The 17588-nt window shown below is 58.0% G+C and overlaps 1 protein-coding gene across 1 annotated transcript in view; it reads right to left on the bottom strand.

Annotated features, from left to right (window-relative positions):
* The window catches only part of LOC144952418 (inactive N-acetylated-alpha-linked acidic dipeptidase-like protein 2), a 26030-nt gene extending 9345 nt beyond the window's left edge, over window positions 1-16685 (bottom strand). Inside the window, exons 1-8 of the mRNA XM_078882814.1 lie at window positions 16427-16685; window positions 15416-15526; window positions 15032-15227; window positions 13853-14061; window positions 12497-12585; window positions 11792-11908; window positions 11200-11440; window positions 9805-9900 (exon numbers count right to left, since the gene is read on the bottom strand). Of these exons, the coding sequence (XP_078738940.1) occupies window positions 9805-9900; window positions 11200-11440; window positions 11792-11908; window positions 12497-12585; window positions 13853-14061; window positions 15032-15227; window positions 15416-15526; window positions 16427-16685 (1318 nt within the window). The remainder of the gene's footprint in view (window positions 1-9804; window positions 9901-11199; window positions 11441-11791; window positions 11909-12496; window positions 12586-13852; window positions 14062-15031; window positions 15228-15415; window positions 15527-16426) is intronic.
* Between the last annotated feature and the right edge of the window lie 903 nt (window positions 16686-17588).

The following is a 17588-nucleotide window of genomic DNA, read 5'->3' as shown; positions in this document are numbered from 1 at the left end:
ACACACACTCACTCATACACTCACTCACACACTCACTCATACACTTATTCACACACTCACTCACACACTCACTCACACATTCACTCATACACTCACTCACTCATACACTCACTCACACACTCACACACTCACTCAATCATACACTCACACACACACTCACTCATACACTCACTCACACACTCACTCACACACTCACTCACACACTCACTCAGTCACTCACTCACACACTTACTCAGTCACTCACTCAGTCATTCACTCAGTCATTCAGTCACTCACTCATACACTCACTCATTCACTCACTCGCTAACACACTCACTCACTAACACACCGACTCACACACTCACTCACTGACACACTCATACACTCACTCATACACTCACACACTCACTCAGTCACTCACACACTCACTCAGTCATTCAGTCACTCACTCAGTCATTCAGTCACTCACTCAGTCACTCACTCACTCACTGACACACTCATACACTCACTCACACACTCACTCACACACTCACACACTCACTCACACACTCACTCATACACTCATACACTCATACACTCACTCATAGACTCACACACTCACTCATACACACACTCACACACTCACACACTCACTCATACACACACTCACACACTCACACACTCACTCACACACTCACTCACACACACACTCACACACTCACACACTCACTCACCTATTCACTCATTCACGCACTCATTCACACACTCACACTAACTCACTCACATTCACTCACTCACACACACTCACTCACTCACACGCTCACAATCACTCACTCACACACTCACACACTCACTCACACACTCACTCACACACTCACTCACACACTCACACACTCATACACTCACTCATAGACTCACACAATCACTCATACACACACTCACACACTCACACACTCACTCATACACACACTCACACACTCACACACTCACTCAACAACAACCGCCATTCGCCACTAAGTGGCGGTGACGTCACCACGACGCTTGTGCCAGGCCATGTGCACCCTGAGGCCACGTGAAGTGTCGAACGCCCGCTGGCAGGAGGTCACGGGGCAGACCCAGGTGCCACGGGTCGACTGACCGAGATGACCGAGATGACTGGCTGATGCACCACCTGTGCCCCCTACTGTGCCAACTTGCTGTGCTTTAGCCACCCGGCGCTCCGCTCGTTGTTGTGAGCGTCGCTCCTCCGCCCTCCGTTGTTGTTGGAGGGCGACTGCCTCCAACTGCCCAGTAGCGTCCTTCACGAGCCTCCTCCACTGAGGCCGATCTTGACACCGCTGGTACCAGTCATCAGCAAGTCCACTCAGCTCCACGTCCTCCTGTACCACATCACTCCATCTCTTCTCTAGCCCGTGCCGCGCCCGTTTAGCCCCCTCGATCCGGCCGAACAAAAGCTGCTTAGGCATGCGGTGGCTGGGCATGCGGGCTACATGACCCAGCCAACGCAGCCTTGCCTGCCGGAGGAGCTCACTGATGGGACTTTGCCCAGATCTTTCAAGGACTTGTGAGCTCCTCACACAATCCAGCCTGGTTAAACCCAGGATGGATCGTAGGCAGGCCAGCCTAAATGTTTCCAACCGGCGAAGATGCTCCACTAGGGGGGTCCACGTTTCGCAAGCGTAGAGAAGGGAGGGAATGACCGTGGCCGAAAAAACCTGAAGCTTCGTGCGGAGCGACAGACCAGGTAGCTTCCACACAGCGTTACGCAACCGATGAAAAGATATTGCCGCTCGACTGATTCGGAGTGAGACCTCTGCTGATAAACTGGAGCCAGTCATAAGCACACTGCCCAGGTATGGGAAACTCTCCACTCTCTCCACAACTGCCCCATCACCAATTGGGAGTTGTGGGGGTGGAGTGTCCGATGGTACAAAATACCCAGGCAGGTGCTTAGTTTTGGTGGGGCTGATGGTAAGGCCCCACCTCTTAGTGGCACGCTCCAGTCTCAGCAGCAGCGTCTCCAACTCCTCTTCTGAATGAGCAGCTATTACCAAATCATCGGCATACATAACGTGGTTGACCAATAGGGAGCCATCCCTTGATCGCACCCGGGCGTCGATCAGCCTCCCATTATATCTGTACCAAATAGAAATTCCCCCGGTACAGCTATTGAAGGCTTCACGAACTACGCAGTCGAAATAGATGTTAAATAATGTGGGAGCCAGAGGACATCCCTGTCGCACCCCAAGGTGTACAGGGAAAGGCTCTGACTCCCGGCCACGTAGTTTTACCCGGGCCCGCTCACCATCATGAAGGTCCTTAATGATCGTGAGCAGAGGGTCAGGGACTCCGAAAGCACGAAGAACAACCCAGAGCCCAGTCCTACTGATGGTATCATAGGCCTTGACCAGGTCAATAAAGCAGAGATGTAGGTCTTTTTGGAATTCCCTACACCTCTGCTGTAGCAGACGGACAGAAAATATGGCATCTGTGCAGGACCGCCCTTTCCTGAAACCGCATTGGGGCTCCGCAAGCCTCTCCTCAGCGTGCCTAGCAAGACGATGTTGAATAATCCTTGCCAGGACCTTACCCGGCACACTGAGGAGTGAGATGCCCCTGTAGTTGTTACAGTCAGTACGGTCCCCCTTCTTAAAGAGAGGGACCACCAGGGCATCCTTCCAGTCCTGCGGAACCCGTCCAGTGGTCCAGACTGTTGTTATGATGTCATGTAGGGCAGTCTGTGCACAAACGCCACCCTCCCTCAGCATTTCGCTTGGGAGATCATCTCTGCCCGGTGCCTTCCCTGGTCTCAGACTCCGGATCGCCCTCAGTACTTCCTCAACAGCTGGCACCTCAGCCAGCCACTCACAGGGGGTGACCTCTTCCAATATTTGAGGCACCGCAGCCTCAGCAGGGTTATCCCCACGTTGTGCCATGATGTTTTCCTGGCTGAGAGATTTTCCCTCCCCCAGGACCTCACAGAAATGTTCAGCAAATCTGCAAACCTGTTCCTGGGGGTCGGAGATTGGATCACCGTTTTTTCCTCTAAAGATGGTAATAGGTGTGGCGCTGCAGGTTACTTTTTTGATGGAGTTAAATAGTGATTTGTGATCGCGGGCCACTGAGGCAGATTCCATCTCCTCAGCAACCCGCGACCACCACCCATCCTTACAGCGCCTTACGGCTCTCCGAACCTCCGAGCGAAGGCTGCGGTAAACCTCCTCATTCTCTGACGTGGGATGCTGTAGGCGATGAGAGTGGGCCTGTCGCTTTTTCTCAATTAACCTGAACACCTCCTCCGTCAACCAGGGTTTCTGGGGAGGTCTGGACCGCGTACCCAAAGCAGCCATTGCAGCTGCATGAGTCACAGTCTTAAACCTTGCCCATTTACCCTCGACATCAAGTGGAGTGGGGGACGATGCCAACCCCAGCTGCAAGCAATGATGAAATTCTCGCTTGCAACTTTCATCAGCTAACTGAGACCAGGCCACTTTTGGTTGGAATGGGATCCTGGGTGTACACCCACCACCGGAGCGGAAGAATGGCAGGCGCATCTTACAGATGACTAGTCGATGGTCAGAGGTCAGATCAGCTCCACGGTAGGTCCTGGTGTCAAGGACATGGGCTCGCATCTGCTGGTCCGTCACTATGTAGTCCAGCAGATGTTCTTGCTTGGACCCGGCATGCATCCATGATGTTGTGTGGATGCGCCGATGCCGGAAGAGCGTGTTGGTAATTACAAGCCCATGGGCTGCACAAAAATCTAGCAGCCTCCTACCGTTATTATTGAGCTGATCTGGCCCATGCCTTCCAATCACTCCAGACCAGGTGCCAGCATCATGACCAACTCGGGCATTGAAGTCACCCAACAAGATGACTCTGTCCCGAGTGGCCACTTTAGCCAGCACCTGTGACAGGAGGTCATAGAAAGCGTCTGACTCATCGGCTTTGCCTGCATCCCTCCACGGATGTTCGTCTTAGGTGGGGGCATAAGTAACCACGACCACCACTCCTCGCCTCACTCACTCACACACTCACTCACACACACACTCACACACTCACACACTCACTCACACTCAATCACACACTCAATCACACACTCACTTACCCACAGAGCTACAGACGCGGCCCCCCACTCTCAGCCTCACTCGAAGCAGAGGGGGGCCCCCAACTGGAATGACAATGCCAGCATGACCACACACTCACACACTCAGTCACTCACTCAGTAATTCACTCAATCATACACTCACACACACACTCACTCATACACTCACTCACACACTCACACACTCACTCACTCAATCATACACTCACACACACACTCACTCATACACTCACTCACACACTCACACACTCACTCACACACTCACTCACTCATACACTCACTCACACACTTACTCAGTCACTCACTCAGTCATTCACTCAGTCATTCAGTCACTCACTCATACACTCACACACTCACTCATACACTCACACACTCACTCATACACTTACACACTTACTCACTCACTCACACACTCACTCACACACTCACTCATACACTTATTCACACACTCATACACTCACTCATACACTCACTCATACACTCACATACTCACTCAGTCACTCACTCACACACTCACACAGTCACTCACTCACACACTCACTCACCCACAGAGCTACAGACGCGGCCCCCCACTCTCAGCCTCACTCGAAGCAGAGGGGGGCCCCCAACTGGAATGACAATGCCAGCATGACCACACACTCACACACTCAGTCACTCACTCAGTAATTCACTCAATCATACACTCACACACACACTCACTCATACACTCACTCACACACTCACACACTCACTCACTCAATCATACACTCACACACACACTCACTCATACACTCACTCACACACTCACACACTCACTCACACACTCACTCACTCATACACTCACTCACACACTTACTCAGTCACTCACTCAGTCATTCACTCAGTCATTCAGTCACTCACTCATACACTCACACACTCACTCATACACTCACACACTCACTCATACACTTACACACTTACTCACTCACTCACACACTCACTCACACACTCACTCATACACTTATTCACACACTCATACACTCACTCATACACTCACTCATACACTCACATACTCACTCAGTCACTCACTCACACACTCAACAACAACCGCCATTCGCCACTAAGTGGCGGTGACGTCACCACGACGCTTGTGCCAGGCCATGTGCACCTTGAGGCCACGTGAAGTGTCGAACGCCCGCTGGCAGGAGGTCACGGGGCAGACCCAGGTGCCACGGGTCGACTGACCGAGATGACCGAGATGACTGGCTGATGCACCACCTGTGCCCCCTACTGTGCCAACTTGCTGTGCTTTAGCCACCCGGCGCTCCGCTCGTTGTTGTGAGCGTCGCTCCTCCGCCCTCCGTTGTTGTTGGAGGGCGACTGCCTCCAACTGCCCAGTAGCATCCTTCACGAGCCTCCTCCACTGAGGCCGATCTTGACACCGCTGGTACCAGTCATCGGCAAGTCCACTCAGCTCCACGTCCTCCTGTACCACATCACTCCATCTCTTCTCTAGCCCGTGCCGCGCCCGTTTAGCCCCCTCGATCCGGCCGAACAAAAGCTGTTTAGGCATGCGGTGGCTGGGCATGCGGGCTACATGACCCAGCCAACGCAGCCTTGCCTGCCGGAGGAGCTCACTGATGGGACTTTGCCCAGATCTTTCAAGGACTTGTGAGCTCCTCACACAATCCAGCCTGGTTAAACCCAGGATGGATCGTAGGCAGGCCAGCCTAAATGTTTCCAACCGGCGAAGATGCTCCACTAGGGGGGTCCACGTTTCGCAAGCATAGAGAAGGGAGGGAATGACCGTGGCCGAGAAGACCTGAAGCTTCGTGCGGAGCGACAGACCAGGTAGCTTCCACACAGCGTTACGCAACCGATGAAAAGATATTGCCGCTCGACTGATTCGGAGTGAGACCTCTGCTGATAAACTGGAGCCGGTCATGAGCACACTGCCCAGGTATGGGAAACTCTCTACTCTCTCCACAACTGCCCCATCACCGATTGGGAGTTGTGGGGGCGGAGTGCCCGATGGTACAAAATACCCAGGCAGGTGCTTAGTTTTGGTGGGGCTGATGGTAAGGCCCCACCTCTTAGTGGCACGCTCCAGTCTCAGCAGCAGCGTCTCCAACTCCTCTTCTGAATGAGCAGCTATTACCAAATCATCGGCATACATAACGTGGTTGACCAATAGGGAGCCATCCCTTGATCGCACCCGGGCGTCGATCAGCCTCCCATTGTATCTGTACCAAATGGTAATTCCCCCGGTACAGCTATTGAAGGCTTCACGAACTACGCAGTCGAAATAGATGTTAAATAATGTGGGAGCCAGAGGACATCCCTGTCGCACCCCAAGGTGTACAGGGAAAGGCTCCGACTCCCGGCCACGTAGTTTTACCCGGGCCCGCTCACCATCATGAAGGTCCTTAATGATCGTGAGCAGAGGGTCAGGGACTCCGAAAGCACGAAGAACAACCCAGAGCCCAGTCCTACTGATGGTATCATAGGCCTTGACCAGGTCAATAAAGCAGAGATGTAGGTCTTTTTGGAATTCCCTACACCTCTGCTGTAGCAGACGGACAGAAAATATGGCATCTGTGCAGGACCGCCCTTTCCTGAAACCACATTGGGGCTCCGCAAGCCTCTCCTCAGCATGCCTAGCAAGGCGATGTTGAATAATCCTTGCCAGGACCTTACCCGGCACACTGAGGAGTGAGATGCCCCTGTAGTTGTTACAGTCGGTACGGTCCCCCTTCTTAAAGAGGGGGACCACCAGGGCATCCTTCCAGTCCTGCGGAACCCGTCCAGTGGTCCAGACTGTTGTTATGATGTCATATAGGGCAGTCTGTGCACAAACGCCACCCTCCCTCAGCATTTCGCCTGGGAGATCATCTCTGCCCGGTGCCTTCCCTGGTCTCAGACTCCGGATCGCCCTCAGTACTTCCTCAACAGCCGGTACCTCAGCCAGCCACTCACAGGGGGTGACCTCTTCCAATATTTGAGGCACCGCAGCCTCAGCAGGGTTATCCCCACTTTGTGCCACGATGTTTTCCTGGCTGAGAGATTTTCCCTCCCCCAGGACCTCACAGAAATGCTCAGCAAATCTGCAAACCTGTTCCTGGGGGTCGGAGATTGGATCACCGTTTTTTCCTCTAATGATGGTAATAGGTGTGGCGCTGCAGGTTACTTTTTTGATGGAGTTAAATAGTGATTTGTGATCGCGGGCCACTGAGGCAGACTCCATCTCCTCAGCAACCCGCGACCACCACCCATCCTTACAGCGCCTCACGGCTCTCCGAACCTCCGAGCGAAGACTGCGGTAAACCTCCTCATTCTCTGACGTGGGATGCTGTAGGCGATGAGAGTGGGCCTGTCGCTTTTTCTCAATTAACCTGAACACCTCCTCCGTCAGCCAGGGTTCCCGGGGAGGTCTGGACCGCGTACCCAAAGCAGCCATTGCAGCTGCATGAGTCACAGTCTTAAACCTCGCCCATTTACCCTCGACATCAGGTGGAGTGGGGGACGATGCCAACCCCAGCTGCAAGCGATGATGAAATTCTCGCTTGCAACTTTCATCAGCTAACTTAGACCAGGCCACTTTTGGTTGGAATGGGATCCTGGGTGTACACCCACCACCGGAGTGGAAGAATGGCAGGCGCATCTTACAGATGACTAGTCGATGGTCAGAGGGCAGATCAGCTCCACGGTAGGTCCTGGTGTCAAGGACATGGGCTCGCATCCGCTGGTCCGTCACTACGTAGTCCAGCAGATGTTCTTGCTTGGACCCGGCATGCATCCATGATGTTGTGTGTATGCGCCGATGCCGGAAGAGCGTGTTGGTAATTACAAGCCCATGGGCTGCACAAAAATCTAGCAGCCTCCTACCGTTATTATTGAGCTGATCTGGCCCATGCCTTCCAATCACTCCAGACCAGGTGCCAGTATCATGACCAACTCCGGCATTGAAGTCACCCAACAAGATGACTCTGTCCCGAGTGGCCACTTTAGCCAGCACCTGTGACAGGAGGTCATAGAAAGCGTCCGACTCATCGGCTTTGCCTGCATCCCTCCACAGATGTTCGTCTTCGGTGGGGGCATAAGTAACCACGACCACCACTCCTCGCCTCTGGTTGATGGGAAGGCGAGCCCAAAGTAGCCTGGGGCTTACAGCTTCCCACACCTCACCGCCACGCTCCCACGCCCCCTTCATTCTTTTGTTCAGAAGAAGAGCCACACCCTGTTCTTTGGCAGTCTCCTGCCCCGAGTAGAGGACTGTCCACCCCTCATGGTGGCAGGAGCCAGAACCGGTCCACCGGACCTCCTGAATGCCACAGAGATCCAGGCGGTACCGGTCCAGCTCCCGACAGAGGAGTGGCAGCCTCTCCTCCGCAGTGAGCGTTCGAACATTCCACGTGGCCATCCGCAATGGTTTTTCGTTGTTTCTGGAGGAGCCCCGAGGGTTAAAATTCAATCTCCTGGCTCCGCCAAATGGGGTTTGGCCAGGAGACGTCATAAAAGCCTGACCCCCCGGGGCCTCCGGCACAAGCTTATTAATTACAGGTTTATGTTTACTTCGTAGTTTAGTGGTGGTTAATTGAAGGTGGAGGGGTTACCAGCCCCTCGCACCCGTCCAGAGCCCCCGTTTAGCCACTGTGGTGGTCACAGACGCCATGAGGGGAGAGGCCAATGGGTATTGGCCCTCCCCCCACAGCACTGCCCACGACAATGTTGCCCGTCCGGCACCGCGAGGAGGTAGGAGGTTGTTTTGCCGGACACTCACACACTCACACAGTCACTCACTCACACACTCACTCACTTACACTCAGTTACACACTCACTCACACACTCACACACTTACTCACACACTCAAACACCCCCACACTCACTCACACACTCACACACTCACTCACTCACTCACTCATCAACAACCGCCATTCGCCACTAAGTGGCGGTGACATCACCACGACGCTTGTGCCAGGCCATGTGCACCTTGAGGGCACGTGAAGTGTCGAACGCCCGCTGGTAGGAGGTCACGGGGCAGACCCAGGTGCCACGGGTCGACTGACTGAAATGAGTGGCTGATGCATACGTGTACACACACATGTACATGCACACACACGTGTACACGTACACTGTGTCTGCGTGCGTACAGGTACACTGTGTGTGTGTGCGTGTGTGTGTGTACACTGCGTGTGTGTACACTGTGTGTGTGTGTGTACACTGTGTGTGTGCGTGTGTGTGTACACTGCGTGTGTGTACACTGTGTGTGTGTACAGGTACACTGCGTGTGCGTGTGTATGTACAGGTACACTGTGTGTGTGCGTGTGTGTACACTGTGTGTGTGTACACTGTGTGTGTACACTGTGTGTGTGTACCTGTGTGTGTACACTGTGTGTGTGTACACTGTGTGTGTACACTGTGTGTGTGTACACTGTGTGTGTGTGTACACTGTGTGTGTGTGTACACTGTGTGTGTGTACACTGTGTGTGTGTACACTGTGTGTGTGTACACTGTGTGTGAACACTGTGTGTGTACACTGTGTGTGTGTACACTGTGTGTGTGTACACTGTGTGTGTGTGTACACTGTGTGTGTGTGTACACTGTGTGTGTGTGTGTGTGTATGTACACTGTGTGTGTGTACACTGTGTGTGTGTACACTGTGTGTGAACACTGTGTGTGTACACTGTGTGTGTACACTGTGTGTACACTGTGTGTGTGTGTGTGTACACTGTGTGTACCCTGCATGTGTGCGTGCGTGCGTGTGTGTGTGCGTGTGCGCTCACCGTGCGTTCCCCGTGGCCGCTGGCAGGGCCGCTGGGCGTCGCGAGGGGCGATCAGCGCCGCCAACGCCGCCGAGACCGGCAACACCAGGGGGGGCGCTGCGGGGGGGGGGGGTGACACGGGGGGGGGGCAGGGGGGGGCAGGGGGGTTACGGGGGGGGGACATGGGGGGGCGCTGCAAGGGGGGGGTGACACGGGGGGGAGCAGGGGGGGGCAGGGGGGTTACGGGGGGGGGACATGGGGGGGGGCACTGCAAGGGGGGGTGACACGGGGGGGAGCAGGGGGGGGCAGGGGGGTTACGGGGGGGGGACATGGGGGGGGAGCACTGCAGGGGGGGGGTGGTGGTGACACGGGGGGGGCGGGGGGGTTACGGGGGGGGCGCTGCGGGGGGGGGGGGGGTGACACGGGGGGGGGGCAGGGGGGTTACGGGGGGGGGGGGAGATGTGGATAGGATTGGACGTGGGAGGGGGGACGTCGGGGAGGGGACACGGGAGGGGGGGGAGGAGGGGCTGTATGGTGGGCGAATGGGCAGATGGGCGAGTGAGTGAGTAGGTGAGTGGGTAAGTAGGTGGGTGAGTGATTGGGTGAGTGAGTGGGTGAGTGAGTGGATGAGTGGGTGAGTGAGTGGGTGAGTGGGTGAGTGAGTGGGTAAGTGAGTGGGTGAGTGGGTGGGTGAGTGGGTGAGTGAGTGAGTGGGTGACCGAGTGAGTGGGTTACCGAGTGAGTGAGTGACTGAGTGAGTATGTTAATGACTGTGTGAGTGAGTGATTGAGTGAGTGAGTTACTATCTGAGTGAGTGACTGAGTGAGTGAGTGTGAGTGCGTTTGTGTGTGTGCAGTCGCCCTTAAGCAGCAGCAGAGGGCAGAGGCGCTCCGCTCGCATCACCGAGCGGAGCTCCAGGCCACCAAAACGCAGTGGGGGGCGCAAGTTCGTGCATCTGCCAGTATGTACTGCTGTAGTCATAGCAGGTACCACCACAGTGTGTACTGCTGTAGTCATAGCAGGTACCACCACAGTCAGTAGGCACTGCTGTAGTCATAACATGTACCACCACAGTGTGTACTGCTGTAGTCATAACAGGTACCACCACAGTCAGTAGGCACTGCTGTAGTGATAGCATGTACCACCACAGTATGTACTGCTGTCAACGAGTGAGTGAGCGAGCGGGTGGCTGAGTGAGTGAGTGGTTGACTAAGCGAGCGAGCGGGCGAGTGAGTGAGTGAGTGGTTGACTGAGCGAGCGGGCGAGTGAGTGAATGGTTGACTGAGCGAGCGAGCGGCTGAGCAAGTCAACCTCACGGCAACAGCAACCACGGCGGCCCCGGCAGCTACGGCAATGGCAACCCACGACGTCCGTGGCCGGCGTGGGTTCACACGTGCCGCTCCGTGCGGCACTCACGTGGGGCCTTTGCCGCCGAACCATCACCATCACCATCACCGCCGCCATCACCATCACCATCACCGCCATCACCATCACCATCACCGCCATCACCATCACCATCACCGCCATCACCATCACCATCACCGCCGTCGCCCACCGTCGCCGTCAGCACGTCGGCCGGCGCCGCGCCCGACCCATCACACTCGCCGTCGGAGTAAAGCAGCACCGCGGAGACCCGCAGGCGGGCCAGGACTCCCAGCTGCAAGACAACGGGGGGGGGGGGGGGACGCACACCCACAGCCAACACCCAGCGTCAAGCACCTCCTGGAAAGGGGGGTGGGGGGTGGAGGGGATGGGGGTGGGGGGAAATTTGTGGCAATAGTTTAAAGAGACACCCAGACCCAGGGCTCCAACCCAGCCTCTCAGTGTCTCCGACACGGCCATCGTGAACCCACTGAGAGAGAGACACCCAGACCCAGGGCTCGAACCCAGCCTCTCAGTGTCTCCGACACGGCCATCGTGAACCCACTGAGAGAGAGACACCCAGACCCAGGGCTCGAACCCAGCCTCTCCGTGTCTCCGACACGGCCATTGTGAGCCCAGGGCTCACCGTGTAGAGGAGTGGGCCGGACCCCACCCTGAGCATGACTACAGCCGTCGTGAGGTTCACCCTGCCCAGCGTCGCCAGGTCCTCAGGCCTGCCCATCCACACGTCCACCAGGTCCCCCTGCACGCACACGCACACACACACGCACGCACACACGCACACATGCACACACACATGGGGACGCACACACACACACGCGTGGTGGCGGTGGTGGTGTTGGTGGTGGCGGTGATGGCGGTGGTGGTGGTAGCGGTGGTGGTGGCGTTGTTGGTGGTGATGGCGGTGGTGGCGTCGGTGATGGTGGTGGCATTGGCGGTGATGGCGGTGGTGGCGTTGGTGGTGGTGATGGCGGTGGTGGCGTTGGTGGTGGTGATGGCGGTGGTGGCGTTGGTGGTGGTGATGGCGGTGGTTGCGTTGGTGGTGGTGATGGCGGTGGTGGCGTCAGTGATGGTGGTGGTGGTGGTGATGGTGGTGGTGGTGGCGGTGGTGGTGGCGTTGGTGGTGGCGTTGGTGGTGGCGTTGGTGGTGGCGTTGGTGGTGACGTTGATGGTGGTGATGGCGGTGGTGGCGTTGGTGGCGTTGGTGGTGGCGACGGTGGTGGCGGTGGTGGCGGTGGTGGCGTTGGTGGCGTTGGTGGCGTTGGTGGTGGCGGCGGTGGTAGCACGCCGCTAACTGCTGCGCCACCGCTCCGCTGTTGGCCCCTCTCACCTCCACGTGGCTCCCCCTGGAGTGGTTCCCATCAGCGCCGCCTCCACAACGCAGCCCCGAGGGCAAGTAGCAGGTCACGTGGGAGCCCTCTGGGGGAGGGTTGTGGGAGGGTGGGGGGTGGGGTGGGGGGGTGAGGTGGGGGGGATAAGGTGGGGGGGGGGGTTGGGGTGAGGGTCCACAGGAGCTTAACCTCACAACAGTTCACGATGGCCATGTCAGAGACACTGAGAGGCTGGGTTCGAGCCCTGGGTCTGGGTGTCTCTCTCTCAGGGGGTTCACAATGGCCGTGTCAGAGACACTGAGAGGCTGGGTTCGAGCCCTGGGTCTGGGTGTCTCTCTCTCTCAGTGGGTTCACGATGGCCGTGTCGGAGACACTGAGAGGCTGGGTTCGAGTCCTGGGTCTGGGTGTCTCTCTCTCTCAGTGGGTTCACGATGGCCGTGTCGGAGACACTGAGAGGCTGGGTTCGAGCCCTGGGTCTGGGTGTCTCTCTCTCTCAGTGGGTTCACGATGGCCGTGTCGGAGACACTGAGAGGCTGGGTTCGAGCCCTGGGTCTGGGTGTCTCTCTCTCTCAGTGGGCTCACGATGGCCGTGTCGGAGACACTGAGAGGCTGGGTTCGAGCCCTGGGTCTGGGTGTCTCTCTCTCTCAGTGGGTTCATGATGGCCGTGTCGGAGACACTGAGAGGCTGGGTTCGAGCCCTGGGTCTGGGTGTCTCTCTCTCAGTGGGCTCACGATGGCCGTGTCGGAGACACTGAGAGGCTGGGTTCGAGTCCTGGGTCTGGGTGTCTCTCTCTCTCAGTGGGTTCACGATGGCCGTGTCAGAGACACTGAGAGGATGGGTTCGAGCCCTGGGTCTGGGTGTCTCTCTCTCAGTGGGCTCACGATGGCCGTGTCGGAGACACTGAGAGGCTGGGTTAGAGTCCTGGGTCTGGGTGTCTCTCTCTCAGTGGGTTCACGATGGCCGTGTCAGAGACACTGAGAGGCTGGGTTCGAGCCCTGGGTCTGGGTTTGTGTGCCTGAATGAGAGTGTCAGATTATGAATGAGTGAGTGTGAGAGTGAGTGAGTGTGTGAGTGGTGAATGAGTTTGAGTGAGTGAGTGTGAGTGAGTGAGTTTGAGTGTGAGTGAGTATGAGTGAGTGAGTGTGAGTGAGTGAGTGTGAGTGAATGTGAGTGAGTGTGAATGAGTTTGAGTGAGTGAGTGTGAGTGAGTTTGAGTGAGAGAGTGTGAGTGAGTGTGAAGTGAGTGTCACAATACTAGTCGCGTAATCGCCCCGACTACCACGTGGTACGACACCCACCCCACCCCCCCACCCCCACCCCCACACCCCCACCCCCCCACCCCCCACCATCGCACCGATCACGGTGATGGTTGCCGTGCCGTCTTGTGCCGGGACGCTGCGGCGTAGGCGGTAGGCCCCGACGCGCACCTCCTTGAGGCCCAGCGCAACCCACGACCGGCGGACCCGCTCGGCCAGGGCCGCCGAGGTCACGGGGGTCACGGGGGTCACGGGGGACACGGGGGTCACCGGCGAGCCGAAGTCGTCTTCGTCGCCACGGAAGTACCTGGGGGTCCACGGGCGGGGATGGGAGATTCGTCGTCATGACGACGATCGTCGTCGTCGTCATCATCGTCGTCGTCGTCATCGTCGTCGTCATGACGATGATCGTCGTCGTCATCGTCGTCGTCATCGTCTTCATCGTCGTCGTCGTCGTCGTCGTCATCGTCGTCGTCATGACGATGATCGTCGTCGTCATCGTCGTCGTCATCGTCGTCGTCGTCGTCATCGTCGTCGTCATCGTCGTCGTCATCGTCGTCATCATCATCGCCGTCACCACGATCATCGCCGCCATAACTGCCATCGTCATCGGCTGTCACCATCATCACCGTCATCGTCGCCGCCATCGTCATCACGATCATCACCATCGCCATCGCCAATGTCACAAACGTCACCGTAATCACCGTCAGCCCCACCACCACTGCCGCCATTACCGGCACCACCAAAATCACCGCCACCACCACTAAAATCAGCGCCACCACCGCCACTACCGCCACCACCACCACAATCACCACCACCAATCACCATTACCACAATGACCACCAACACAATAACCACCACCACCACAATCACCGCCACCACCGCCACCACCACCACAATCACCACCACCAATCACCACTACCACAATGACCACCAACACAATAACCGCCACCACCACCACAATCACCGCCACCACCGCCACCACCACCACCACAATCACCACCACCAATCACCACTACCACAATGACCACCAACACAATAACCGCCACCACCACAATCACCGCCACCACCGCCACCACCACCACAATCACCACCACCAATCACCACTACCACAATGACCACCAACACAATAACCGCCACCACCATCACAATCACCGCCACCACCGCCACAATCACCGCCTCCACTACCACAATCACCGGCACCAAGGCCACCACCGCCACCAGCACCACCACCGCCACCACCACCATCACCACCACCGCCACCCCCACCAGCATACCTGAACATCTCCGCGACCCCCTCCTCCGTGATGTTGTCCACCACCCCACGGTGAAGGCTTCTCCGCAGCTCCTCCTCGTCGCCGCTGCCGTCCTCCCAGCTCCCCCTCCTCCCCGCCTGTGTCGTCATCACGGCCGCCCGGGGGCGTCGCCCACGTGGTCGCCGCCCCCCCACACGCCCCCGCCGGCCCCGCCCCCCTCGCCGCGTAGCCAATCAGGAACCCCGACACCAGCACGGCGACGCCCGCCGACAGCGTGGCGGCCAATCGGCGGCGAGCCGCGGCGGGCGGGGGCCGGCCCCCCTCTGGGGGGCGACGTTGCTTGGGGGGGGTGAGGGGGGGGCCCCCCCCTCCTCCCCTCCCCCGCGTCGTCGATGACGTCATCGCCGCCATCGTCGTCGTCGTTGTCCTCGTCGTCAGGGTGGAGGCGTTGGAATCGGCCGCGTGGAGACATGGAGTAGCCCTCGAAGGGGAGGTCCTCCATGGAGTTGGAGAAGCCTGGGGGGGAGGGAGGGGGGGGGAGGGAGGCAGGGAGGGAGGGGAGGGAGGGGGGGGAGGGAGGGGGAGAGGGAGGGGGGGAGGGGGAGGGAGGAGGGATGGGAGGGGGGGGAGAGAGGGAGGGGGGGAGGGAGGGATGGGAGGGGGGGAGGGAGGAGGGAGGGGGGAATGGAGGGATGGGAGGGAGGGAGACAGGGAGGGGAGGGAGGGGAGGAGGGATGGGAGGGAGGGGGAGAGAGAGGGGGGGAGGGAGGAGGGATGGGAGGGAGGGGGGGAGGGATGGGAGGGGAGGAGGGGAGGGAGGGGGGGAGGGAGGAGGGAGGGAGGGAGGGGGAGAGGGAGGAAGGGGGGGAGTGAGGGGGGAGGAAGGGGGGGAGGGAGGGGGGAAGGAGGGAGGGAGGTGAGTGAAGACCTTCGTGGGTTAACGACGTCGTATGTTGGCGTCGTCGCCAGTGCAGCAGCAGCGCCCCACGTGACCGAACGTCGCCAGTGCAGCACAGAGGTCACCAACGGTTTTTGATTCATTCCTTACCCGTACCCGTACCCTGCCGCACCAGGGTCGCAAATGGGTACCCGTACCCCTACCCGTACACTACCCGAAATGAGTGACAAACGGTGACTCACCAGTGACTCACGGTCTACCCGTACCTGTACCCGGCCGCACCAGGGTCGCAAACGGCTACCCGTACCCGTACCCGGCCGGGTATGGGTAGCCGGGTATTCGGTAGGGTACGGGTATCGGGTACCCGGTTGCGACCTCTGGTGCAGCAGCAGCGCCCCACGTGACCGAACATCGCCAGTGCAGCAGCAGCAGCAGCGGCCCACGTGACCCAACATCGCCAGTGCAGCAGCAGCAGCAGCGGCCCACGTGACCGCCGCGGGCCCCGAGGGCCTCGTTACCGTGCACCAGGCGTGGGGGCCGTGGCTTCGTCCCCTTGGCCCCGGGCGTGGAGCGCCCCGGCCTCCCTCGCGACAGCTCCTTCTCCAGGTCCCACTCCACGACGCTGTCCGTCCCAGCGGCGGCGTCGTCGTCCTCCTCGTCGTTAACTCGGTAGCCCCCGGCCGCGACGGGCGGAGGGCTCGGGCGCCCGGCCCACGGGTCGGCGGAAGCCCCGGGGGGCCAGGCACCGCCGTCCGGGTCGCTGCGACGCAGGGGCATGTCTGGGCGCGCGTCCGCTGGCGCACAGAGGGAGACGACGAGATGAAGTAATTAGAGGTGCGGGCGTCGGTAAGTGGCACGTGTTCGTACGCCGGCCATTCGTACTGGCGGGGTGTTCGTAAGTGCGGCGTTGGTAAGTGATGTGTTCGTGAGTCGGGCGTTGGTAAGTGAATGTGTTCGTGAGTCGGGCGTTGGTAAGTGAATGTGTTCGTGAGTCGGGCGTTGGTAAGTGAATGTGTTCGTGAGTCGGGCGTTGGTAAGTGTGGGCGTTGGTAAGTGAATGTGTTCGTGAGTCGGGTGTTGGTAAGTGGATGTGTTCGTGAGTCGGGCGTTGGTAAGTGTGCGCGTTGGTAAGTGGATGTGTTCGTGAGTCGGGCGTTGGTAAGTGTGCGCGTTGGTAAGTGAATGTGTTCGTGAGTCGGGCGTTGGTAAGTGTGGGTGTTGGTAAGTGGATGTGTTCGTGAGTCGGGCGTTGGTAAGTGGATGTGTTCGTGAGTCGGGCGTTGTTAAGTGTGGGTGTTGGTAAGTGGATGTGTTCGTGAGTCGGGCGTTGGTAAGTGGATGTGTTCGTGAGTCGGGCGTTGTTAAGTGTGGGTGTTGGTAAGTGGATGTGTTCGTGAGTCGGGCGTTGTTAAGTGTGGGCGTTGGTAAGTGAATGTGTTCGTGAGTCGGGCGTTGTTAAGTGTGGGTGTTGGTAAGTGGATGTGTTCGTGAGTCGGGCGTTGTTAAGTGTGGGTGTTGGTAAGTGGATGTGTTCGTGAGTCGGGCGTTGTTAAGTGTGGGGTGTTGGTAAGTGAATGTGTTCGTGAGTCGGGCGTTGTTAAGTGTGGGTGTTGGTAAGTGGATGTGTTCGTGAGTCGGGCGTTGGTAAGTGTGGGTGTTGGTAAGTGGATGTGTTCGTGA

The sequence above is a fragment of the Lampetra fluviatilis genome, chromosome 67 (genome assembly GCF_964198595.1).
Source record: "Lampetra fluviatilis chromosome 67, kcLamFluv1.1, whole genome shotgun sequence".
NCBI lineage: Eukaryota > Metazoa > Chordata > Hyperoartia > Petromyzontiformes > Petromyzontidae > Lampetra > Lampetra fluviatilis.
This window is presented reverse-complemented; position numbering and strand designations above follow the sequence as displayed.